The sequence below is a fragment of the Amborella trichopoda genome, chromosome 7, assembly GCF_054954075.1.
Source record: "Amborella trichopoda isolate Santa Cruz 75 chromosome 7, AtrichopodaSantaCruz75HAP2 v2.0, whole genome shotgun sequence".
In the NCBI taxonomy this organism is placed as follows: Eukaryota; Viridiplantae; Streptophyta; class Magnoliopsida; order Amborellales; family Amborellaceae; genus Amborella; species Amborella trichopoda.
The window spans coordinates 2,075,404-2,103,063 of record NC_142342.1 but is presented as its reverse complement, the minus strand read 5'-3'; the positions used below and the strand labels follow the sequence as shown (position 1 = coordinate 2,103,063).

The 27,660-nt window shown below is 36.0% G+C and overlaps 1 protein-coding gene and 2 pseudogenes across 2 annotated transcripts; 2 read left to right on the top strand and 1 right to left on the bottom strand.

Annotated features, from left to right (window-relative positions):
• Positions 1-2,925: 2,925 nt before the first annotated feature.
• Positions 2,926-5,456, bottom strand: LOC105420831 (putative germin-like protein 2-1; annotated as a pseudogene). Its single transcript, XR_016059354.1, has 2 exons — positions 5,274-5,456; positions 2,926-3,608 (listed from the first exon to the last, which is right to left on the bottom strand). The product of XR_016059354.1 is annotated as a putative germin-like protein 2-1 (transcript).
• A 2,901-nt stretch (positions 5,457-8,357) lies between these two features.
• LOC105420835 (putative germin-like protein 2-1) lies at positions 8,358-9,466 on the top strand. The gene is made up of 2 exons (XM_020668662.2): positions 8,358-8,515; positions 8,783-9,466. Exons 1-2 carry the CDS (start codon positions 8,398-8,400, stop codon positions 9,319-9,321), a joined length of 657 nt encoding a protein of 218 aa, XP_020524321.1. The 5' UTR covers positions 8,358-8,397; the 3' UTR covers positions 9,322-9,466.
• Positions 9,467-14,560: 5,094 nt separating this feature from the next.
• On the top strand, positions 14,561-15,484 carry LOC110006335 (putative germin-like protein 2-1; annotated as a pseudogene).
• Positions 15,485-27,660: the final 12,176 nt, after the last annotated feature.

Sequence of the window (27,660 nt, the reverse complement as noted above, 5' to 3'; positions counted from 1 at the left end):
AAAAACACATTCAAATGAAGTTGAAAATTAATAACAAAAACTGGATTTTAACCCATTTTATATTTTTCAAAGGCTATTTTAAAAATTTTCTTAAAAAGATGGGAAAATATAAAAGTGAGTATTAATGACCAAAACAATTTTTAATATTTACCATAATGTAAAGAATATTTAAAAATGCATTACAAATCAAATTCTTTATTTTTTAGAATTATATGCTTCTTCTTTTTTTTTAAAATAGTGATTGATCACCCTAACCGCCCATAACCGGAATCCGATTTAATTGGGCGGTTAGCAGTTAGATTGGACGCTTATACAAACAATGAGGCAAATAACCATGTCACACATTATGCGGTTTAATAAATGCCGCTAACAACCTATTGATCGCATGTGGAATATTGGACAAATGTGATTAGCCAAACAGTTGTATATTATATGTGGGTAAAAAAAGCATAAAAGAAAAAGTTTATATAAGGTATCAGTCTTATACTATTGAAGTAAGGTGCACTTTGAAAATCCTCTAAAAGAGACTTTTCGTGTTAGAATGCCCTTCAATTTAATTATCTCGACCTCAAGATGCATGGATGTAGAAAAAAAAAATTCAAAATTTAAAAATAGTACATCTTATAAAAATTATCCGGCCGTCTACATTTTAGATTTTCAAGTATTTTTAGAACTATCACATTTGCACCATTTTTAGAACTTTAATATTTTATAATTATAGATAAAAATAAATTTTCAAGCCATCATAAAGGTTTTCAATCCTAGAATATATACGGATAAAATTTAGAGTTGCGTCTTACTTTATTAGTATAAGGAGGGTACCATATGCAAACCACACCCAAATATAGAATATATTTACGTAGGAGACGCATCAAAAAATTCCCCCGTACGTTGATGCAAAACACCGTTAATAAGTTGATGTTTGGCATTTCATATAGCAAGAGAATCGCCGCCGATTCTGCCAAAAACTAGTTAGCTACATTTTTTATTTGGGATTATATACAAAGAGACTATTTATCTTTTGTATATAGAGGTCACAAACGTTCTCACTCATTAGATGTCAAATTTGATGGTTTGGAGTGAGTCACGAAGTCTAGGAGTTTTAAAAAAAAAACTTTATGCCTATTCAGTAACACGCTTACAACTACCCATTTTGAAATTTAAAGGACAAAGATGATTGTGATATCTATGTACAAAAGATAAACGGACTCTTTATAGACAAGGTCTTTTCATCTTAGCATCCAAAGGCTTTTCATCTTAGCATCCAAAGGCTAGCTTAGATGGTTCATTAAGTCCACTACTAGTAGGTCTCTACCTTTTAAAGGAATCTTAATTAGCAAGCTGGGCACATGTAAATGAACAAACAAATGCCATGATAGAGGGAGCCGACCAAACTCCTCTTTGCTCTCTAAATGAAATGAGCCAAATTGACGGATCTAGATGAGCAAACCAACGAAGTACCAGAGCAAATCGATCAGGCTGAATTTATTTTTCTTTAATTCAATTTTGGTTTCTAGCTATGTTTTATCAAGATGGTTCCTTCAACCAAAATTAAATCAAACTTAACCAAGATTTATGGTAGGGTCTAAGTGCAATAAGCGAGGTGTTAGTACCTTAGATTTGTAAAATACTAGATTGAATTTCAATAATATGATTTAAGGCTAAAGTATTTCTAAAGGAAAAAGTTTATATAAGGTTGCAACTTTAAATGTAGAATTAAAGATGTATCCCAAAAATCCATGAAACAAGGTTGTTCTAATGCTGAAAAATCCTCTAATTGATTATCTTGACATCAAGATGTATGAATATGAAAAAAGAAAAATATTTCGAGTCTTAAACATAGTACATCTTGCAACACATTATCTAGACTGTCCATTTTCAAGATTTTCATATATTTATAGATCTACTTGATTTTAACCATTTTTTAACTTTAAAATGTCATAATTAAAGATGAAAATAGATTTTAAGATAATCCTAAAAAAAAAATACATCAAAATTTGCACCTTAATTGAATTGTTTAAGGTAGAAACCTCACCCATTTCTAAAATATTAATTTATATAAAGAGGAGTCGTGGGTTTTTAGCCCCATTGCAGAATAGGTGCTACATTGAATTTCAATAATATGATTTAAGGTTTTTAGTCCCATTGAGGAATAGAGAGAAAAGCACTGTATTTATATGAAAAGACTTTCTAGCCTTATATTCACATAACAAATTGGAAAGCGCTTAAAACAAGCGTAATGATGTTTAAGCCGTATTTTGCACTTTGCATGCTCGCAAATGACTAGCCGTCAATTAACAATATCTGATTTTCCATTTAATACACAATTGTGCTACCCAACTTTTAAGATTCATTTTTTTCCTCTTTTTTTTTGTTATTTTTAATTCAGTGTCTGGATTCGAACTGCCGATATAATATTGCACCCCGTCAATACCTTAGGACATTAAGCCCAAGCCTGGGTATCATTGTATCATAAGAGTATTAATACATGAAAGAATTTGTAAAGGAAGTTTGCATACCATAATCCACATGACCACATAATTTAATGGGCATAAATATCATCACCATCTCATGAGAAGCCAACTCAAATTCAAGGGAAAAAAAGTGAGGAGCCCACTCAAATTAACAGTCTAGAGCTCAATTTGAGTAGGTGCCTGAAACTAACTCCAGTTAAAAGCATTACTAGCCTTTTTCTTATATAGCATTTGGTAGACCCATGATTCACATATATAACTTTTTCAACAGTCAAATTTGAGTTTCTACATTTGCTTTTGAATAAATGCAGTCCTAGACAATTCTCTCACTCATAGAGAAACTAAATTTCATTTAATCAAATCCAATAAATCCTGAGAATGGGAGGAGATCGTGATGGTAGCACCACCTGAGCTTGAGCTACCGGTCTAGGTTTATATGTTCACTGACCTATTTGAAAACTACTCACTATTTTTAAAACCGGGTAGGGGTTTATGTTCCTCACTGATCCACCCAAAAAAGAAATCCGATAAATCCCAAACAAAAAGTTCAAACAATAGAATTAAAAAAACCACACTAATTTCTCAATTATTGTCCACCCAAAACTGGTTTTTGCAATTTATCCACGACCTCCTTCTCAACTTGGAAAGCCTCAGCCAAAACATCAGTAGAGATGGGGGGGTTCGACCCAAAAACCGCATTAGCGACGGTTGTAACCCCAGGATTTTGGCTGCTCAAGGCTGCAATGGCAACCACGTTCTGTTGGCCCACATTCTTCTGAAAATGGATTAGGCCTTCCGGAAACACAAAGACATCTCCTTTTTGCAATGTCTTGCTAATCAAGCGGTTATCAGGATTACTTGTCACAAAACCGACATAAAGGGAGCCTTCCAATACTGTCAAGATCTCGCTGGCACGAGGGTGGGTGTGGGGAGGGTTCTGACCATTGGGCGCGTAGTCTATGCGGACCATGGAGATGCCGAGGGTGTTGAGCCCTGGTAGTTGATCCACACTCACTGGGGTCACCATTGAACCTAGTGGGTTAGACGTGTTGCCAGGCTTGGCAAGGCCGGAGAAGAAGAAGTCATTTGCTCGAGCCAACTTTGGGTCCTTGCACACCTTACCATTCACAAAGACTATATGCAAAAGCAAAGATAAATAAGAAATCCAGCCTTAATAAATTAAGGGGGAGTATATAATGAGGTCGTTTACTTTTTGGTACAAAAAGGTTTCACCTTCAAGCATTGGATGTCAAATAGGCTAATAGGAGAAATTTCTCATTGTACGGAAATGCCATACGAATTTCTATTTAACAGTTAAGGGTGTTTAAGACCTTTGTGTACAAGAAATAATTAGTCTCATTATAGAGAACAAGCTTTAGGCAATGTGCATCTATACTATGCTCCCTCGGCAGCATAGCTTACTTATACTCCCTCGGTCATAAGACTTACTTGGGAGGATTTTTTCAATCTGAAATTTTGGAAACTACTTGAGAATTAATAGATGATTCTTCTCAAAATAAGAAAAGAAATTTGAGTTTTCTAACACTTAGATTTCACCATCTAAAAATTAGATGATCTCTATTCAATCTCGAGGCATTATTTTTTCAAGTGCATGCAGAAGGTCCAATTCATTGAGATTAATCTATGGGTCTAAGATGTTACATCTCCAAAATTTGAGGTCTTAAAATTAATTCTAGGTGAAGTTTTAACTGAGGGAATAAAATGTCTTTTGACCTAAGCAATTGTAGTTAGAGAACATTTAGAAGAAATGGTGGTAATGGTAGTGGTAGTAGTCGTAGTGGTAGTCGTAGGAGTAGTAGTGTTAGCAGTAGTAGTGATAGCAGTAGTACTGATAGTAAGAGCATGTATATTATGCTCCCTCAAAAGTATATTTCTACTCACTTGGTCAGAAGACCTACTTGGGAGGATTTTTTCAATATGAAATTTTGGGAACTAAGTAACAATTAATAGATGATTATTTTCATAGAAAAGGTTGAAATTTGAGTTTTCTAACAATTAGATCTCATCATCTAAAAATTGGATGGTCTCTATTCAATCTAGATACATTTTTTTATGCATATAGAGGGTAAAATCAGGAAATCTTTTTCATTGAGCTTATTCTATGGGTTGAAGAAGTTACGTCCCCAGAAATTTGGGATCCTAAGATTAATTCTTAGTCGGGCTTTACCCGAGGGAGTACCTGCACATTCCACTCTCGAGGGAGTTGAATATCATTTGGCTAAGTATAATAGTAGTAGGAATAATAATAATGGTCCCATTGCATACAATTTATTATATCAGTAAATATATGAGCACTATTGCCAAGTGAAGCTCCCTAATTATAAAAACCAAATAAATAACAAAAAGAAAGATCCTTTGGCCTCTCAAAATCAGTCTTGTGTCCTATTTACCTATAAAATAACTTTGCAACAAAACTTGCCGTAAGCTCAAAATACTCAACTTTCTAGATGCCGGGTTGTTACCCCCACAGACTCCATGCTCACCTTTTCTCCTTTTTTTTATCCCCTCTTTTCATGAAAAATATACGTAGATCCCCTCAATTCTTCTAAACAAATAACCAATATACACTAAATTCTACCGTAAAAACCATCCCCAAAAAGGCAGTGCTTAAAAAATCACCGAGCCGACTTGGACTCCCCAAAGACGGTAGAGGGGAATCAGGCTGAGCCCCTGTTTAGCCGAAGCCCGAATCCGATTTTTATAACACAACAGTGCAATTTACATGCCAAAACTCACCCATGAGTTTGCTAAAGAAAACAGTTTTATAATAGTACCAACCTGAGCTCGTTTTGTCGGCAACACAAAAATCCTGCAAGGGACTCGGATCGGATGCAAAGCTGAGAGAGAGAGTAAGAGAAAGCATGGCCACCAACAAGGACTTCATCTTCTCACTCTAAAACACCTATTTCTCTCTCTCTCTCTAAATCATAGATCCCAAGAAATCAAACTAGGAAATAGCTTTTAACTGCCAAGCTTTGAAGAGGGGAAAGGCATACTTATAGGTTTTAGGGGTGTATGTTCAAGTTAGAGTCATAGACTGATGAAAGTAGTTTTTGAAAAGGGTCTCAAGGTTTACCTATAGGGCCACTTCAATGCACTCATTAGCTCCATTTTTTCTTTTCTTTTACTTTATCTAAAGACTGTCTGTAAACCATTGAAAGATCATACCCCACAATTTCAATTTTGAAGTTCCTTGCTCAATATGTTTTTTTGCCAAAAGATTATATCCTCCTGCAGGAGCAAGTATTACACTCACACCCTCCCTCAAGTAAAAGTCTATGTAGGAGTAATTTTAGGACCCATAGGAATGTAACTTCCTTGACCTAGAGACGCACTTCTGAATAACAACTACTACAACAACAGATGTTGTTTATAAGTGTCTTAAAGAAACGTCTTAAGATTGAAAAGCATCGAAGGTTTGTGTACTCATTCTTAGGTTATATATAAGAACGGTTTCTATACTTCTCCTACTGTATGGAAAATATATACTTCCCCCATCTAACCCTTTAATTTTGATCATGTGAGTTACTGATCGTTTGATCTAGATCTGGCGCTTCATAATAGAAGCGTGAAATTGTGATTGGGGCCATCTCAGCTGTCCATTCAAAATGTATATGAGTTTTATGCATTAAGAAAAGTATAGAAAGCTTGATATATACTTATTTTATGATTTTAAAGTAGATCCTAAAATCTCATTTGAAAATCTTCTATGAGTAGATATTTTATGTAAATATAATATGCTCCTACTAGAATAGCGCATTGGTGCCAGCATGTTTTTCCATTAAAAAAAAAGGGAAAACATCTGAACATCTCTCAAGTTTCACTTGCATGCTGAAGGATATATGGAAATAAAACATTGGCAAAAGACAAATATGCCCAACAAATGGGAAGGAAAAAGAAGTGAGAAAAGCCACGCGTGTCTACCATGATGTCCATATAAATAAAAAAGGAAGAGGGAATCAAAGATAAGAGAAGGACGAGGAGAAAGCCGGCATTTGTTTATTAAATCATTTGCAATTACATGCTTTTAGGATTTTTAAATTGGGTAAAAAAAATTCATTTAAGAATGCTCGTAGACATTATGAGAATCGAGAGAGAGAAAATGAAAAGGGAACTTTTGTCATTCAATGGGCCCTCGTTCACATCAAACATCCAAAATAAAATAAAAGGGTTTCATGAGGCCATTTATTTTTTATACAAAAAAGTCCTAATTGGTACTAGCTATTAAATATAAGATTGGATGACTCGAAAAAAAAAATCTTTTGAATTTGGAGTCTAATCAATGATACATTCATAACCGTCCAATTTGAAATAATTTTTTTCTAAAATAAAAAGTGTTCATCTATGGGGTGTGTGGTTGAAATCTCTAGGATCAGCCATTCTTTTAAAACCTGGATCAGCGCTTGCATCGTTCATCCATTGTATCAATCAAGAGCATCTCGATTGGCTATCCGAATTGGCTGAATCAGCGAAAAATCAATTAAAAGTTTAATAAAAAGTAGTATAGGGTGATTTTGGGGGAAAGCAAACCCAGATCGCCCACCCATTGAATCCTATTCAAATTAGCTATTCCTATTTCAGATCGTCCGATTTTAAAATGCTAGAGCCAAATGGTATTAGAGAGAGATGGAGGGCAATGGTCCTTCCATGGTGTAGGACTAATAATGAGTTTTCTCTTGAGAGAAAGATGAGGAAGGGTGAAGATTTTTAGAGAGAGAAAAAGGGGTGGGGAAAGGGAAAGGTTCTTTTCCCCATCGAGATAAAGGAAGTTCTTTAACCAATAGAAGAAGTTTCTATATCGCCTAGGCTTTATAAAAACGAAATAAAGTTTCACCTCAAATCCTCGTCCAAAAAATACTTACTTTCAGCAACAAAAATGATACCTCTAAAATCAATTTCAAATACCAACAATAAAATTTGAAATTCAAAAAATAATACAGATCTTGTGGAACTATGAACACTTATTTTTCTGGTGAAATAGACGATCTAGATAATTTATTACGATGTAAACTATTTTTATAACTTCAAATTGTTTTTTTTTTCACAACGATAATGTTCATTTTTTTTTTTCACAACTATAATGTTTAAGCCGAGATGATCAATGTAAAGTTTTTTCAATGCTTGAATTGCAATTTTCGATGAGTTATGAAGTAAGGATTTACTTTCTTATGAACAATTATTTCATACGGGCTGGATCGCATTTTCAAAATATGCGGTCTAGAAGTATAAAGCATCCATCTTAAAGATGGATGCAAATAGGTGATCCATCTAAAAACAATTGTAACTAACGGTTTAAATATTTTTTTAATATAATTATTGTTTTAGTTTTCAAAATTTATTTTTATTTATATTCATGATCTCCATGTTAAAAATTATATATTCTCTAAAAATTAAGATCAAATTATATTTAAAATATATATTTATTGCCAAGCCCGCATTTCTACAATATGCGGGCTGGCGGCATGCGGATCTCGTCTTTTTTTTTATAGGGTTGCCACCCTATCAAACCATTTCCTTAAATAATTCATGTTCTATAATTAATTGTTCTTTATAGCTTCCAAACGTCACATCGTATATAGTTGTGCAGTCAAAAAACGCGTCAAATCCCCCATCATTTTATCGTTTTCAAGCTATCGAAGAAGACACTTTAATGGAATAGAATAGAGAAAAGTATGCCTTATGTAATTTTCCATCTTCAAAAACATATATGGTTGTAAATAAGAAACACAGGCTTGGGTGTATTGAACAATACAAAGGAGATTGAATGGATACCTAAGACTCATTCAATCATAATTCATGAGAGGCCTGAGCCACTTTCATTCCCTATAAATATGAAGGCCTCTATGCTCCCAAACCATTCATTATCACCTTTCATATTTCTCTTTTGAGTCAGAAACAAAGAATGACAATGAAGTCCATCCCCCTCCTCCTCTCCCTCCTTGCCTTGATTGCTTCTCCTGCCTTGGCATCTGATCCAAGCCCCCTCCAAGATTTTTGTATCACAGACCAATCAGGCCAAGGTGTTCCATTAATTTTTTCCTTTATTGATTTGAATTGTTTTATAGTTTATTTTCTCGTGTGAATATTTCTCCTTTTTTTTTTTTTTTTTTTTTTGATATTTTATCAGTAGGAATCAAACTTAAGATTTTGTCAAATGCTAACCACTCAAGCCTGATTCTTAATTCACAGATACTTCTATTATTTGTTTTTCTTAATTTAACATATTCTTGCCCCGAGATAATTATTCATGTTTAGTGCAATATCATTTATGTCTCTATTGCATGCAGTGTTTGCCAATAATGGCAAGGTGTGCAAGGACCCTAAGTTGGCACAAGCAAATGACTTCTTTTTCTCCGGGCTCGACAAGCCTGGCAACACGACCAACGCGTTGGGCTCGAAGGTGACCCCCGTAAATGTTGCACAACTAGCAGGGCTCAGCACTCTCGGTATCTCAATGGTACGCATAGACTATGCTCCAGGTGGTCAGAACCCTCCTCACACCCACCCTCGTGCCACAGAGATCCTGACGGTTTTGGAAGGCTCCCTTTACGTCGGTTTCGTGACAAGCAATCCCGACAACCGCTTGATTAGCAAGACTCTTCAAAAGGGAGATGTGTTTGTTTTCCCTCAGGGCCTCATCCATTTCCAACAGAATGTGGGCTATAAGAATGCTGTCGCCATAGCAGCTCTGAGCAGCGAGAATCCTGGGGTGATCACTATTTCTAATACGGTTTTTGGATCGAAACCAGCCATCTCAACTGATGTGTTGGCTAAAGCTTTCCAAGTTGATAAGATGGTGGTGAACCAAATCCAGTCACAATTCTAAATGGACAATAACTGGGGCTTTTTAAGTGCCTCATTTCTTGATTGTTGTTCTCATCGTTCTCTTTCTTTATGTTCTTGGTTTGATGATTCCAAATGTCTCACTATTATTCATTTCAATCAATGGAATTTCGTAGTTTGATTTATCATTTCAAATTTTTAAATTGTACATTAATCTATTGGTTTACCAGTATGCAACAAGTTAATTACAATAGCCTGGTCATATAGTGTTTTTTTTTTTTCTTTTTTTTTGGATGTTGTCTTTCCTTCAAGTAATCAGCGTTAATGGAACATGAAAGGAGTTTCTATACTACTATGAATGAAAGTTTATTAGAAATAATGTGGAGCTAAGTTTAGAGCAAAAAGTTCAATGATAAGCTTACTTAAAAAAGGAAGAATGAGAACTAAGTAGTTTGTCTACATAATAACTTAAAGAAAAAATTTATATAGAGCCAAGGTTGTGATGCCCAAATGTTCTCAAATTGATCATCTCGATATCAAGATGCATGGACAGGAGAAAAAAATGGATGTCAAGTTTTGGAAATAATGCATCTTGTATTTCATTTTTTAAACCAACAATTTTCAAGATTTTCAAGTTTTCATAGATCCGCTCGATCTACAAAAAATTTTAAGCTTGAAATTTTATAATTAGAGATGAAAGTATATTTTAAAAATATCACAAAGATTTCCACTATTGAAACCACATTTCTCGATACTATTTGAAGGTGCGCTTTACTTTGATTGTTTAGAGGCTCGGCTCTATACAAACCCAAAAGATTGCATTCTCTTCGTGGCGCATGTGGTACATTCACTTCCACGGCTAAAACTCTATACAAGTATTTGGAAAACCCAAAATTTTGGGGATGTAACCACCTCCACCAAAGACCAAAGAGAAGAAAAACAAACATCCTAAAGTTGGACCAGGATTATGCAATCTTTGAACAGTCAATATAGGAGCTCAAAATTTTCTTCTTCTTCTTCTTTTTTATTTTTTTTTTTCCCTTTTTTGTGACAATAATCATTTGGTGATTGTAATATGTATCCCGAAATTTATATCAAAAAATCCTCCCAAGTATATCTTTTTACCCAGGGTGGAAATGCATGAAATTCTCTTATAGGAGTAGTTAACACGCAGTCAAATACAAATCTTTCTTGCTAAAGTACTCCAAATAGTTGAGATACGGATTCGATAATGATGATGATAGGAGGTAGGGTTATATGCAAGACAGACACACATTGGGCCTAGTCAGACTGGGCTTAGCCCCTTAGGGTAACAGGCTTTAGGTTTAAGCGCTTCTCTGATATGCATGCCCTTAAAAGAGACCTGTTGTACACTGATGGACCAATAAGGGCACGTAAGGCCTTAATATTAAGGCCCAATCTCAACCAATTATACTAATGTGATATTTAAATTCCAATTGGCCCAATAGTTCCTACGAAGGGGCCAAACTCAAGCCCATGTTGGGCCCATAGTTAATGGGAGCGGGAGAACGGCTCCGGTTGCAGGAGCGTCGGATTGAGGGCTACCTAAAGCTCCGGAGCACGGGGAGCGAGTTCCAGTGAGGGTAAAAGTTACGGATCATTATCCTGTATGAACAGGGAGCGCGTTCTCGATACATTGAGATCGAGGACCTTATTTAACTGGAACATGTTCCATGTAAAATGGGATCGTGTTCCCATGCTCATTAGGATTGCGCTCCCATAGACAACAAGACGAGATCCCATTTAAAGTTGAATCGTGCCCCATCTAAGAAAAATGTGTTTCTATTTGGAATGGATTGAGCTCCATTCAAGGTTAGATCGTGTTATGCTTAACTTGGAGCCAATCTCCACCTGTCCTCTCTCTCTCTCTCTCCCTCTTTCTCTCTACCTCTCTCTCTCTCTCCCTCTTTCTCTCTATCTCTCTCTCTCTCCCTATTCTCTCTATCTCTCTCTCTCTTGACCAGACATTCACCACCTCTTCAACCTCCGTACCCCTAATCCAATGGACCCATCTGCCAAAACATGTCCCTCTCTCTCTCTTTAACTTTATGAACACATTCGTCTGACTTCACAGTGAGCGGAATCTTTCTCTCTCCTCAAAAAGCACAACAGCAACAAAAATCTACATACTCATCTCAACCTCACTAGCTAGCAGTTGGGGACCTTCATGGAGATCTCCCAAAGGCCAAACAAGCTCTGAAAATGGCTAAAATCTTCGATGAAAAAACATTCACTGGATTGTAGCCAACTCCATGGTTGTGAAGCTTGGTGATATCCTTGACAGAGGAGGAGAAGAGTTCAAGCTCCTTTATTTTTAAGAAAAACTCAAGCAAGACACAGAAAAATCAAATGGGAAGTTGATAATTTTACAGGGAAACTATGAAAGCCTGAATATACAAGGAGATTTCAAGTATGCTATAAAAGTTGGTCTTGACGAATTCAAGAATTAGGGTGACTGGTTTTTTATAGGAATTCAAATGAAAAATCTTTGTAAGAGATTTGAAAAGCAAATTAAAATTTTTAATGGAGCACCCAAAACTTACCCATCTGGAATTAGGGCTAGAATAGCTGCTTTGAGTCCTGGAGGCCCAATTTCTACGCGTTTTTTAGTTTGTAACCCTACTATTTTAATGGTGGGAGGCTCTGTTTTTGTTCATAGTGGGATCCTCCCTAAGGATGGAGTTCCGGGAACGTAGGGATCGCGATCCTAAAATTCTAGGAGCGGGGATTTAATTTGTTCGGGAACGCATTCCATGGGATAGTGGAAGCGAGACCCATACGGTAGCAGGTCCGTTGTGAATGGGATCGAGAATACTAAAAATAGGAGCGAGCTCCCAAAAAGTTGGGAACAGGTTCCGGACGAGATTCCGGCCACTGAGCGCCAGAGCGGGTCCTGGAGCGGGAGCACCGCCCTTGTTGGCCGCTCTCGATAAGTATGGTTGGGCCGGTCCTTTGAGCCCTTATGACCAGCCCCGCCTATATCTACCCCTAATAGGAGGTTAGCTTGGACCGTGGTGTCGATGCCTCATTCCCACTATGCATATTGCCAATTATTCTCACAATTGGCAAGGCAATTACGCAAGCTAGTGCAAAATAATTAGAAGTGTGGCATTATAAAGTACTAGTGTTATACACGTGCATTGCATATGATTTGATATAGTTATAATTGAATAAACTTTCATTCTTGAAATATCGTTATAACTAAATAAATTTGCATTCTTAAAAACATTTTCAAAAAGGCATCATTTGATTGTTGAGGGAGAGAGCGAAATTGATGAATCCGAAAAGAGCGTGATCATATTCTACAGAGAACGAGATAAATAAAACATGCTCACATTCGAGAGATAGAGAGAGAGGTGTGCTCACATCCGAGAGAGAGATAGAGAGAGAGAAAGCATCGAAGGTTTGTTAATCGAATTTAGGGTTTAGAAACTTCTAGCTTATATATGTAAATGATTTCATGCAACGATTGTCTAGTAATGAATTTTTTAGATAACTTTATTATCATTAGATTAACAACGTTAAAAAATATGATTTTGAATTCATCAAATCCTAGATCTTAAAATTTACTAAATGGACGGTCTAGATTCATTGTTAGAGATGACACATTTTGACCATATATAAAACATAAATTATTTAAAAAAAAAAAAATTAACCGTTAAGATGGAGATGCTCCTACTAGAATCCCACTGGTGCCAGTATGTTTTCACATGAAACATCTAAACATCTCTCAAAATCTTACTTGCATGTTGAAGGATATATGGAAATAAGATACTGACAAATGGGGAGTAAAAAAGAAGTGAGAAAAAGGAACGCCGGTCTACCTTGATGTCCATATAAAGAAAAAAGAAAGAGGGGATAAAAAAGGAGGAAGAGAAAGCCGGCACTTGTCTATTAAATCATTGCAATTACATGCTTTTGGGACTTTTAAATTCGGTAAAAGATGTTCATATAAGAATGCTGGTAGACATTATGAGAATCGAGAGAGAGAAATTGAAAAGGGCACTTTTGTCACTCCAAAGGCCCTCGTTCAGCAAATGTCCAAAAAAGAAATAAAATAAAATAAAAAGTGTTTATCTATTATTTGGGGTCTGAGGTTCAACTCTCTAGGATCAACCAGTGTTTTAAAATCTGGATCAGATCTTGCATTGCTGTTCCATATTGATCCAGATCAGCAGGATCGGCTATTTGAATCGGCTGAACCGGTAAAAAATTAGTTAACAGTTTAATAAAAAGTAGTATCGGGTGATTTTGGGGGAGAAAAAACACAAATCGCTCACCCACCAAATCCAAATCAAGATCGTCGGATTTTAAAATTGCTAGAGCCGAAATGGTATTAGAGAGAAATGGGGGAGGGGAATGTTCCTTCCAAGGTGTAGGACGAATAATGTTTTTTCTCTTGAAGAGAAAGAGATGAAGGGTGAGGATTTTCAGAGAGGGAAGGAGAAAGGGGTGCGGGTCGGGTCTAGACCCTGACTTAACCCAAAATTAAAATATCTATGTATCTAATTATATTTAAACGTATTTTATATATTTGGACCTAAAAAGTATTTTATATATTTGGACCTAAAAAAAATTACTAGACCCATACTCAAATCCAACCGGACCTTATTGGAACCGAACCCAAACTCGACGAGACCTTATTGGACCCAAACCCATACGAAAATAGGGTTCAAATCCAAGATTTGAACCTGAACCCAGATCGGGTATATCCTTTAGGTCCCGGTTTGAGTCTGGCTTCATTGCCACCCCTAGTGGGGGCGGGGAAAGGTGCATGCTTTTTTCCATATCGAGATAAGAGAAGTCACTAAAGATTTTCTCTAACTAATTTATGTTCTTTAAATAATTGTTCTTTATAGCTTTCAAATGTCACATTATATGTATTTATGCGCGGTCAAAAACGCGTCAAATCCACCATCATTTTATCATTTTTTGGGTATCAAAGAAGACACTTTAATATACTGGATTTGAGAAAAGTGTATTTTATGTGCATTCTATAGTTTTCCCTCTTCAAAAACATATACTTTATTGGCTTTTATATGGTTTTAAAAGAGAAACACAGGCTTGGGTGTATTGAATAATTCAGAGGAGATTGAATGGATACCTAAGACTCGTTCAATCATAATTCATGAGAGGCCTGAGCCACTTCCATTCCCTATAAATATGAAGGCCTATATACTCCCAAACCATTAATTATAATCTTTCATATTTCTCTTTGAGTGAGAAGCAAAGAATTCATATATTTTTTTGAATGAGAAAGAATGACAACGAAGTCCACCCCCCTCCTCCTCTCCCTCCTTGCCTTGATAGCTTCTCTTGCATTGGCATCTGATCCAAACCCCCTCCAGGATTTTGTATCACAGACCAATCAGGCCAAGGTGTCCCATTCATTTTTTTTCTTTATTGATTTGAATTGTTTTATAGTTTGTTTTCTCATGCGAATATTTTCCATTTTATTCTTTTCTTTTTTGGGATATTTTAGCCGGAGGAATCAACTTGAAATGTAACGTTGTCAACTGCTAATTAGTCAAGCTGCAGCCTGATTCTTAATTCACAGACACTTCTATTATTGGTTTTGCTTAATTTAACATATTATGGCCCCGGGATAATTTTCTGCATTTTATTCATGTTTAGTGCGATATCATGTACGTCTCTATTGCATGCAGTGTTTGCCAATGGCAAGGTGTGCAAGGACCCTAAGTTGGCACAAGCAAATGACTTCTTCTTCTCCGGGTTTGATAAGCCTGGCAACATGACCAACCCGATGGGCTCGAAGGTGACCCTCGTAAATGTTGCACAACTAGCAGGGCTCAGCACTCTAGGTATCTCCATGGTACGTGTAGACTATGCTCCGGGTGGTCAGAACCCTCCTCACACGCACCCTCGTGCCACAGAGATCCTGATGATTTTGGAAGGCTCCCTTTACATCGGTTTCGTGACAAGCTATCAGCGAGACTCTTCAAAAGGGAGATGTGTTTGTTTTCCCTCATGGCCTCATCCATTTCTAACAGAATGTGGGCTATAAGAATGCAGTCGCCATAGCAGCTCTGAGCAGTGAGAATCCTGGGGTGATCACTATTTCTAATGCGGTTTTTGGATCGAAACCAGCCATCTCCACTGATGTGTTGGCTAAAGCTTTCCAAGTTGATAAGATGGTGGTGAACCAAATCTAGTCCCAATTCTAAATGGACAAGAACTGGGGTTTTTAACTGCCTCATTTCTTGATTGTTGTTCTCATCGGTCTCTTTCTTTATGTTCTTGGTTTGTTCTGATGATTCTAAATGTCTCACTATTATTCATTTCAATCAATGGAATTTCAGAGTTTTGATTTATCCTTTCAGATTTTTAAATTATACATTAATCTATTGGTTTACCAGTATGCAACAAGTTAATTACAATAGCCTTGTCATATAAATTTTTTTCTTTTATCCTTTTTTTTTTTTATAGATGATTTTTTTGTGTTTCGAGTAATCAGCGATAATGGAACATGAAAGGAGTTTCTATACAACTATGAAGGAAAGTTTATTAGATATAATGTGGAGCTAAGTTTAGAGGCAAAAATCCAAAGGCAGAATTGAAGATGAGCTAACTTAATTTGATCGAACGAGAACTACATACTAAATAAGAAAAAGTTTATATGAGGTTGCAACCTTAAAATGTAGAATTAAGGTGCACTTCAAAAATTAAAAGCTGGTTTAATATTGAAAAACCATCTAATTGATTATCTCAATATCGAATGTATGAATATGAAAATATATATATATATATATATATATATATATATATATATATATTGAGATCAAAAAATAGTGCATCTTGCTATGCATTATCTAGACCGTCCATTTTCAATATTTTCATATGTTTATAGATCTACTTGATTTGAATCATTTTGGAATTTAAAATCTTTATAATTAAATATGGAAATAGATTTTCAAACCATCCTATGAAATTTTTTTACCAAAATTACATGTTATGATAAAATTTGGAGGTGCCCCTTAATTTGATTGTTTAAGGTTGCACCCTTACGCAAATCACACTCATTAAATAGAAAGCCAAAAGACTACATGCTCTTCCTCGAGCATATTGTACATTCATTTCCTCGGCTAAAACTCCATCCACGAGTATTTTCTGAACTCATAATTTGGGAATGTGACCACCTCAAACGAAGACCAAAACCAAAGAAAAGAAAAAATCATGTGCTTTATATGTCCCTAAAACATAGCATCCTAAAGTTGGACAAGGATTATACAATTTTTTTTTTTTGGTAATTTTTCTTTTTGGTGAGAATACTCACTTGGTGATTGTAATATGGACCCTAAAATGCATACAAAACAAAACCTCCCAAGCATATATTTTTACTTAGGGAGCATATGCATGAAATTCTCTTATCGGAGCACTTAACACATGGTCAAATAGAAATATTTCCTACCAAAGAACTCCAAATAGTTGTGATAAGGCTCCAATGATGAAAATGATAGGAGGTAAAGGTATATGCAAGATAAGCACATGTTGGGCCTAGATTGGGTTTAGACCCTTAGGCTAACAATCCTTAAGTACAAGCCCTCCTCTGATCCGCACGCCCTTTAAAGGAACCCGTACCCTATCAGACTGATAAGGACACGTCAGGCCTTAATATTAAGGCCCGGTCTCATACCATTAAACTAATGTGATATTTTAAAGCCCATTTGCCCAATAGTGTCTATGAAGGGCCCAAACCAAGGCCGATGTCAAGCCGGTCCTTTGAGCCCTTGTCCCCAACCCTGCCCATTTTTACCCCCCAAAGAAGGTTAGTTCAGGACTGTGGTGGCTCATTCCCAATATGCATATTGCCAAATATTATCGGACTTCGCAATGCAATTATGAAACAAAATTTGAAGTGTTGCATTATAAAGTGTAAATAGACATGATTGCAACTCTCAATTGCAAAGTGAGTGACCTTGCATGACTATAATCCATTTTCTTCAAAGCTTGGAGTCAAATTGTATTGGGATTGTCTACAAATATACTATTACATTTTGTACATTGAGGTCACAATCATTCTTGTCTCTTAAATTTTAAATGGGTGATTGTGAGAGCGTCATTGAATAAATACAAAATTTCAAAAAAAAAATCTCGGACTTCGTGACTCACCCCAAACCATCCAATTTGACATCTAATGAGTGAGAATAGTATTGAGGATTGATATTTTGTATTCTGAAGAAATAGATCTGCCAAGGTGGAGTCAAAATGACGACTCCGGAGGGATACATGGGGTATTTCGATAATTTGGACCACATATCTAGGACTCAATATATATTGTTGTGATGGGGGGCTTTTTAAAGTTAAGGAAAAAACGCAGATCTCTTTGTAATCGGAGATAACAGAGAGGCGTGAGGAAGAGCGTTATTGTAACCCTATTCTCTATTGCCAATAAAGAAGCTCTTATCTCTCATGGACGTAGGCACGTTGCCGAACCACGTATATCTTTATATTGTGATTGGTTGTCTCTTTCTTTTGTATTTGTTTATTCTTTTTTGTTTTCATGGATTGTATTTCGTTTCTACAAATTGGTATCAAAGCCTACCAGGTTATTCCGCGTTCTGGGGTTTGCTACCACGATGACAAAAAATGGCTCAAGCGTCAAGTATGACATTGAGAGGTTCAATGTAAAGAACAACTTCACTCTTTGGTGACGAAGGATGAAGGATCTTCTGATACAACAAGGTCTGGCTAAGGTTTTGTGAGGGAAATCGAAGAAACCAACAAAGATAGACGATGAAGAGTGGCAAGAGATGGAGGAAAAGGCGGTAAGCACGATTTGTCAGAATTTATCAGATGAGGCATTGCGTTATGTACTAGACCTTGAAACTGCTCCAGAGGTTTGGACAAAACTCGCGAGTATCTACATGACGAAACCTCAAATGAACAAGTTATTCTTGAATAAGCAGTTGTATTCTCTTCAAATGGAAGAAGGCACAGATCTGCTTGAACATCTCAGCGAGTTCAACTAGATCATAAGCCAGTTAGCAAGCCTTGAGGTCGAAATCGAGGATGAAGACAAGGCCCTACTTCTATTGGTTTCGCTTTCAGGATCATACAATCACTTGGTTTATGACTCTGCTGCACAGGAAGGAGACTCTTGAGACGAACGAAGTCACTGCTACTCTCATGTCAAACGAGACAAGAAAGAAGACTAGCAGTATTAAATCTCAAGGAGAAAGTCTATTTGGAAAACACAAAAAGAGTATGAAAAAGGTAGATAAAATCAAATGAGGTCTAGAAGCAGAAGTCGGTCAAAATCGAAAGGGAATGGCAAGTTTATTTGCTATTACTGCAAAAAGGAATGTCATTTGAAGAAAGACTACACGAAAAGAAATGAGCATATAAAGATGATAGAAACAAGAAAAGCATCTGATTGAAGCTAGCGTGGCTGATAACTTCGACAGAGATGATGGGGATCTTCTCTCTAAATCTACAGGTAAGAATCAATTTATTGATTCTTGGATTTTAGATTTTGGATGTTCTTATCATATGTGCCCAAATAGAAACTGGTTCGAAACCTACAAATCATACAGTGGTGGGTATGTTCTAATGGGGAATGATGCGGTATGCAAGACCATTGGAATATGAACTATCAAAATCAAGATGTTTGATGAGATAGTACAAATCTTATTAGATGTGAGGCATGTTCCACAATTAAAAAAAAAATTAACATCCTTGGGGGCCCTTGACTTGCATGGTTGCAAGTATACAGCAACAGGTGGAGTCCTCAAGGTTAGTAAGGGATCTATAGTTGTCATGAAAGGTCAGATGGCTGGGAACTTATACAGGTTGCTAGGGAATACAGTTACAGGTGGAGCTTCTGTAACTATAGATGTAGAGTCCAGCACAGATGACACAAAATTGTGGCATATGAATTTAGGGCATATGAGTAAACGAGGTATGATGGAACTTCATAAAAGGAAATGGTTGAAGGGTGTTAGAGCCTGTAAACTAAATTTTTGTAAGTATTGTGTTTTCAGTAAACAGTGCAAGATTATATTCAAAACTGCAGTTCATACGAGCAAGGATATAATAAATTATGTATACACTGATGTATGGGGGCCCTCACCAATCAAATCCAAGGGTGGGGCAAAATACTTCATTACTTTCATTGACGATTACTCAAGAAAGATCTGGGTCTATTTCATGAAATACAAAAGTGAAGTATTCAAAAAGTTTAAACAATAGAAAACAAAGGTAGAAAGGAAGACAAAAAATAAACTGAAATGTTTGATATCAGATAATGGAGGGGAGTACAAGTTTAGAGAATTTCAAGAATTTTGTAAGAAAGAGAGAATTATACGTCACTTTACCATACTAGAAACTCCTCAACAAAATGATGTGGCTGAGAAGATGAACATGACTCTTTTGGAAAGAGCTCGAAGTATGAGATTGAATGTAGATTTGAAGAAAAGTTTCTAGGCAGAAGCAGTTAACATGACTTGTTTTCATCATTAATAGGTCACCATCTACAGCTATTGATTATAAAATTCTAGAGGAGGTGTGGACAGGAAAGCTGGTAGATTACTCTATATTGAAGATCTTCGGATGTCCAGCCTATGTCCATGTGCAGAGTGGGCAACGTTCAAAATTAGACTCTAAGTCTAAGCAATGCATCTTTTTTGGTTTTGAGAAGGGAGTGAAGAGATTCAAGCTTTGGGATTCTACTTCACTTAAGGTTGTACTTAGCAAGGATGTTGTTTTTTATTAATCTCACGTGGTGAAGTCAATCAATATGTAAGATGACAGAGTACAAGTAGATGAAAGTGATGGAAAAAGATCGATAGTCTAAGTGGAGCTAGAAGAGTCTGAAATACCAAAAAAGGAAGAATCATCTAGTTCCATACCAGAACAGCAGCAACCACATAGTGAACCCTACAATCTGGCAAAAGGCAAGAAAATACGTGTTCACAAAGCCCCTGTGAGATACGGCTTTGAGGACATGGTAGCTTTTGCTCTAACAGTTGGTATTGGGGAAATCGACTCTTTCGAAGATGCTTTAAGTGATGCATAGAATGATAAATGGATGACAGTCATGATGGAGGAGATGGAGTCTCTTAAAAAGAACAAGACTTGGGAGCTTGTCAAGAGGCCCAAGGGAAAGAAAGTGATTGGGTGCAAGTGGATCTTTCGGAAGAAATATGCAGCAACAGAAAAAGAATGTGGGAGATTCAAGGCGAGGCTCATAGCAAATGGCTACGCTCAGAAGGAGGCAGTTGACTATAATGAAATATTCTCTCCGGTTGTTGAGCACACTTCAATAAGGCTATTACTTGCTTTAGTTGTCATGTTTGATTTGGGGCTAGAACAGCTTGATGTGAAGACGTCGTTTCTTCATGGTGCATGAAAAGAAAGATCAAGTTTGATTGTTCAAGATATCTTTTTATAGTCTTAAGCAATCTCCCAGGCAGTGGTACAAACGCTTCGACTATTTCATGGTATCGATTGGTTATTCAAGAAGTGAGTATGATTGTGTGTTTATTTTAAAATTCTTTATGATAATTCCCTTATTCTCTTGATGCTTTATGTTGATGACATGTTCATCGCTGCCAATAATGCATATGACATAACCTCTCTCAAGTTTATGTTAAGTTCTGAGTTTGATATGAAGGATCTAGGGGCTGCTAATAGAATCTTTTGTATGGAGATTCGTAGAGATAGAAGTACAAGTAAACTCTGGGTAACTCAGAAAATGTATGTTGAAAAGGTGTTTGAGCGTTTCAACATGAAAAAGACCAACTCAGTTAGCACTCCATTGGAGAGTCATTTCAAGTTATTTGAACGGCAGTGACCCACTATAAATGAGGAGATAGAGCAGATGTCTCTAGTGCCCTATGCCAACACAGTCGAAAGCTTCATGTATGTAATGGTTTGTAGCAAGTTTATCTTATGATGTTAGTGTTGTTAATTGATACATGGGTAATTCTGGCAGGGAGCATTGAAATGCAATCAAGTGGATTTTCAAATATCTGAGCAGGACGTCAGATCTCAGAATTATGTTCAGTAGGAAGAGAAGCTCTACAAAACTTGTGGGATATGTCGATTCCGACTATGCTGGTGATTTAGACAAGCGGAAGCCTACTACAGGGTATGTCTTCACACTAGCAGGTTAACCTATTTCATAGAAGACAATGTTTCAATCCACGATTGCATTATCTACGACAAAGGTAGAGTACATGGCAGCAGTTGAGGCTGCAAAAGAGGCGATCCGATCGACTAGTTTGTCTCATGAGTTGGGGGTGGAGCAAGAAGGTACTGTGTTGTATTGTGATAGTCAGCGTAAAGGTACTGTGTTGTATTGTGATAATCAGCATGCCATAAATTTTACAAAGAATCAAGTGTTTCATACAATGACAAAACACATGGATGTGAGATATCACAAGATTAGGGAGCTTGTGTCAGTAGGAATCATTCACTTGAAGAAAATTCATACGAATGACAACCCTACAGATATACTTACAAAGCCGGTCACTACGGAGAAGTTCAAGCTTTGCTTGGACTTGATTAATGTCACTCATTGTTGAGAGTGAGGGAAGTACCCTATGGCAGGTGGGGGTGTAATCACATACCTTTATGGAGGTACGGGGATGAAGACATCTTCAGGTTATCTTCAAGGTGGCTGGACAGAATTCAAGCCAAGGTGGAGATTGTTGAGGATTGATGTTTTGTATTCTAAGGAAATAGATCTGCCAAGGTATCCAAAGGGATTCAATATATCTGATATTCGATATATATCTGTGCATCGGTAATTTGTACCATCTATCTGGGACTCAATATATATTTTTGCGATGGGGGGTTTTTAGGGTTAAGGGAAAAACACAGATATCTTTGCAATCAGAGGGAACAGAGAGGCATGAGGAATAGAGCTATTGTAACCCTATTCTCCATTGTCAATAAAGAAGCTCTCATCTCCCGTGGACGTAAGCAAGTTGCCGAACCACGTATACCTTTGTGTTACGGTTGGTTGTTTCTTTCTTTTGTGTTTGTTTCTTCTTTCTTGTTTTTGTAGATTGTATTTCATTTCTACAAATACTTGTGACCTCTATGTACAAAAGATAAATAGTCTCTTAGACAATTTCAAATGCATTTATAACACTATTTGATTGCTAAAGTCTTAAAATGATTTAAGCCGCTCAAAGTTATCGTAACTTTATCCCCATCTTTTGTCTCCTCTCAATATTTTGAAAATGCTAAAAAGGATTGGTCTCATGACCTTTGCACCCAATTTGTGTTAGGGAGATTCTTAGATCCCATATTATAGGTTTTTCCTAAACTTAAATGAAGCTAACCAACTTTCTTTTAGTCGCAGGGCATTAGGTCTATGGTGTAAGGTTAAAAAGTTTTATAAGAGTTATATCTCATATTTTCTCAAAAAAAGGTTATGTCTCATATAAAACGTAGTTATCAAGACCGGACCAACCGGTAGTCTGACATGTTGGACCAATGACTAGTGACTTGACTAGTATGGTCCAAGATAAAAATTGGGTTTAGTGATAAACCAGCTGAAATCGATGAGTGACCGATTTGGCTGATTAGACCAACTAGTTCGACCTGAAGTTGAGCAAATTTTTTAATACATTTTATATTTTTTAAACCACTTTATCTATTTTTATTTCCTTTTTAAAAATATAGTCTAATTAGCTTGACTAGTGGTTGGACTGGTTTGGCCTAGACCAAACCTCTCACTGGTTCAGTGGTTGCTCCCATCCTAATAACACTAATATAAAATGCCAACTCACCAAAATAAGTAGGCAAATATCACATCCAACCCTTTACAAAGTCATCAAGGAAGTCAAAACATCTCAATTAAGATAAGATAGTCTAAAAAATTGCTAAAATCTCCCTATATAGGGTAGGGAATGGGCTATTTGTAGCCAATGACTCCCCCACTACCAGTTCATGGTTGGTCAAATTACTAAAATACGCTTAATAAGAGCAATTTGGGCAAGTTTGAAGATATATTTTTAGGAGATAATTGAGTGAAATGAAAAGTTAAAATTAGGATGTCTTGACCCCCTTTACGATTTTGTAAAAGGTTTTGACTCCTTGATAGTTTCTCAAATAAGTAAAATAAAGAGTTTTTTTAATATTGCCCTTCGTACAAAAAAATTATAATCACTCCAGCACAAATATCAAATTGGGTGTATAGAGGTCATTGAAATCGGACGGTCAAACCGGTAACTACCCGGTTAGATCGGAACCGGCCATTGGCTGGTTTTGGTGACCGATCAGGGTATTTAAAATTTTAAATATATACGTATATATATAATCTCAAAAATAAAGAATTTTATTTGTAATGTATTTGTTAATGTTTCTCATCATTATGGAAAAGATTGGAAATTGTTTTTCCATTAATACTTATTTTAACATAATTTTTTAAAAAAATAAAAAATACCCCTTAGCACAAACTGATTCTTTAAAATCCATTTTTTCATTAATTTTCAACTTCATTTGAATGTTTTTTGTTTGATCATTCTTTAAATATATTTTTTATATTTTATTAGATTTGTTTTGTATTTTTTTTTATCTTTGAACACTTTTTTGACCGCCAAGGACTTGCCCGGTTAAAACAATTGAACCTTCCGGTTTATCGATTACGGTTTATCGATTAGGCTGTTGAACCGCTTCTAGGCCCTTGTCTAGTTAACCGTTCCGATTCGAGTTTAGCCATAGAGGTGTACCGTTGATTGTGCTTGAAGTGCGAATAGTAGTTTCGTTAGACATTGTTATGAGGGACGATATAGACCAGCAATCGCATGTTACAATAGGCAGCTTGGAGAAAATGACCTTTTGTATGAAATCAGCAGTCACTTATTGAAACCTAATGGACCCTCAACTCCAGTTGTAATTGTTCCAAACATTACACAGATTCCTCTCATTGGTTTTCAATCTCCCATTCAAGGGTTAATTTCTCAATCCAGTTTTAATTGTCCCTCCCCATTGATCTAACCATGATAAAAAGGTGGCCCAAATCATAACTTCAGTCTCCATAAACATAATGAAAATAATGATTAAAATGCCCCAACCCTACACTCATTATCTGAATCACTAGTGACTTTTCCATTGATGAACAAAGAGCATGCCTAACAAGAGGGGTTGAACTGTCTTGTAGAACAGTTCTAAAGCATTGTAACCCTTTCGCCAAACATCGATTTTACTATATTTAGTTGGATTCTATGAGGGAAAGGATCATCTCATCGTGATTCAGTGTTGTTAAATTCTCTCCGCTTAGGCCAAAGTGGTCGAAGCTTCAGATTTTAGACCTAGACCGAAGCGAAACGAAACTTGGTGCTGCCGTTTCAATCATATTAGGTCTGTTTCTGGTTGTTTCGGTAAGAATTGAGTCTACTTCAGGCCGATTCAGCCGAAAAAAATAAATATCTATCTAAAAGAAATTGAAATTTTTATTTTTAATTTTTTGCATTATTTTAATATATTTTTATATAAATATCTAATTTATTTATATGAAATTGAAAATAAATAAATAATCTTCCCCCAAATTGGCTGAAGCACTGAATTACTTCATTTTTCTCACCAACCTTAAGAAGACTCCAAAAGCGAATCTGACAACATTGCTGAGATTCTATTCCAAATCTCTCTTAAGACCTATTTGAGTCACTACGAGCCCCTCTCTTTTCCAGTAGACTATTGTATTACATTCGATGAGTCCCCTTCAATCAGAAATTACTCTCAGAAGTATACCATAAATTTTGCTTCTGCAAAAGAGATATAGCGTCAGTTTCATTAGTGTTGCCTATTGGTCTTAAGTAAGGCAGTCGGATCCATACTCTCAATTTTGCATTTATTGTATAGAATTGTAAACAATGAGGCCATTTACTTTTAATACAAGAAGGTCAGAATTACATACAATCATATGATGTAAAATCTGACAGCTTGGTGTGTGTCACAAAGTTCAAAAAAAAGTCTTTTGAACTTTGAGCTTGGTCAATGAAAGAAATGCAGCCATCTAATTTCAAATCTAAAAGCCAAGATTAATTGTGACCACCTTGTATGAAAGATAAATGGTCTTATCATATACTTTTCCTTATTGTATTTGGTTGTAGATTTTTTCACAAAGTAAAAAAAGGTACATTCAAGAATGATTTGGCCAATTTTCATAGCAAAAATTGAATGGAAAACTGTGACAATCGACTTTTGATACAAAAATATCACAATTAACCGAAACCATTAAGTGAAACAATTGGGAATGAACTATTGACTACTCAACGTTCTAAAAAAGGAAAATGAACTTCTGACCACTCTAATTACCCGACACCCATAGAAGTAAAATCAAACAATCCGGAGTGATGGCTACCTTCTTTTACCAAAGAGGAAATAACTCTTTGAGTATATAATATCACTCTAATTATCCGACACCGTGAGAAGTAAAATCAAACAATCCGGAGTGATGGCTACCTTCTTTTACCAAAGAGGAAACAACTCTTTGAGTACATAATATCAATCATAGCCATCAAGATCAAGCAATAGCCCGATCAATCGGACAGTCGACATGTACTTCAACTAGTCTAATCAAAAATAAAAATTGATTTTGGTAAAAAACTAATTAAAATCAATTATTTATCAATTTTGGACTGTTAAATTATTGGATTTTGGCTAGTTCAATCGACTCAATAAAGTTGAGCAGCTCCTTGTAATATATTTTATATTTTTAAAATAATAATATTATAAATTTTCTTATTCCATACCATTCAACGAACCCATCGCCTATGTTGTTAACATTATTACGAAGACCATCCATTTCTCGCGAAAAAAATAGAACTTTACTGCCTAGCAGTACCGAAATTTCGCCAAAATTTAGAGCGGCGCGTGAAACGAACCTTTGAGTCAGCATACCAATTTACACGTCAGGCGCCATCCAAAACGTAACGGTTCATATCGTGCCACGTGTCCACTCGCACCCATCCCGTGATGTGAAAGACGGGGAACCTGACGAAAGGCAGGAAGCGCATGAAGTTCCATGCTCTTACTCATCGAAAATTAGATCTAGACTGTCCGATGAGCTCTATGGATGATGAAGATTTTCCCTTTGGATGGACGGTTGACATAAAATTCCACTTTTTTCAAAGTCCTTTTGTCATTTGATAAAATTCCAAAAGGATGCTAAAGAAAGAGAGAGGTTTTGGAAGTGACTCATGTACAATTTTTGGAAGAATTGAACAACTAGGGGTGACAATTAGGTTGGGTCGACCCACTGGGTCAGGGTTTGGCTTGGACCTTATTGGGTTAATCTAACATAACCCAGATAAAATATATGTATTTTACAATATAAAAAATATTTTTTAAAATTTTTTTAAATTTATAAACCTAGGTTTAGGTCCAAATACTTGGATCCTACTTGACTCGTTGCCACCCCTACTATATTTTGGCCATTACATACCTAAGTAATAATGTATGAAACATAGAAAAGATCTTATTTATTTTTGTTTTAAGAGAGAGAAAGAGAAGTCAGATTCCCTTTCTTAAAGATGAGCATTTCAAAAAAGACCCCGTTTTTATGCAGCCAAGCCCACCTATGTAGAAATGCGGGCATCTTAATAAATATATTTTTGAGATGCATTTTAAGACTTTATTTTTAAAGGCATGTAATCTCTAACATGGAGATCGTGCATATGAAAAAGTAAAGAACTTTAAAAAACTAGAAGTAATAATTCTAGTAAGAAAAATTTTGGACGGTTAGTTTCCATTGTTTTTAGATGGAACAATCTGCTTGCATTCATCTTTAAGATGGATGCTTAATACTCTCTGGACCGCATATGTAGAAATGCGGTCCAACCCGCGTGAAATAATTTTCCTTTAAAAAACTGTACAGGGGGCAAATTGACCTTCCAAAAATTTGTTCGAGACTAGTAAATTGATTATTTCGATTGGCGAAACGAATCAATTTTCTAGTGCAAAAAAATTAATTTTTTAAAAATAAAGAATAATAAGTAATAAAAAATATGAGAGAGGGAACAAAGCGATCCAGCAAGTCTGGATCCCTAGTTCCCTTACAGACTTGCCGAGTTCCTTATCAAAACTAGGGGACTAGGGAACTGCATTTGGATCACATCAATTTGTTGGAACCAGGTTGATGGGTTCCTATTCTCAATCTGCAGCGATTCTCGATCCAAAATGCCCTTTTTCTAAAAAAAAACTCAACGTTTTAGTTTACAAATATATAGTATTTACACATATTGCTAAACATTCTACAAGAAAATACACATCATGTTAGATTATTAAGTTTTTTTATGTTATTGTATTTTCAAATGTTTGACAATTTTCCAAAGTTTATTGTATAGTTTTTTGGGAATATATATAATAAGATGGTTTACTTTTGATA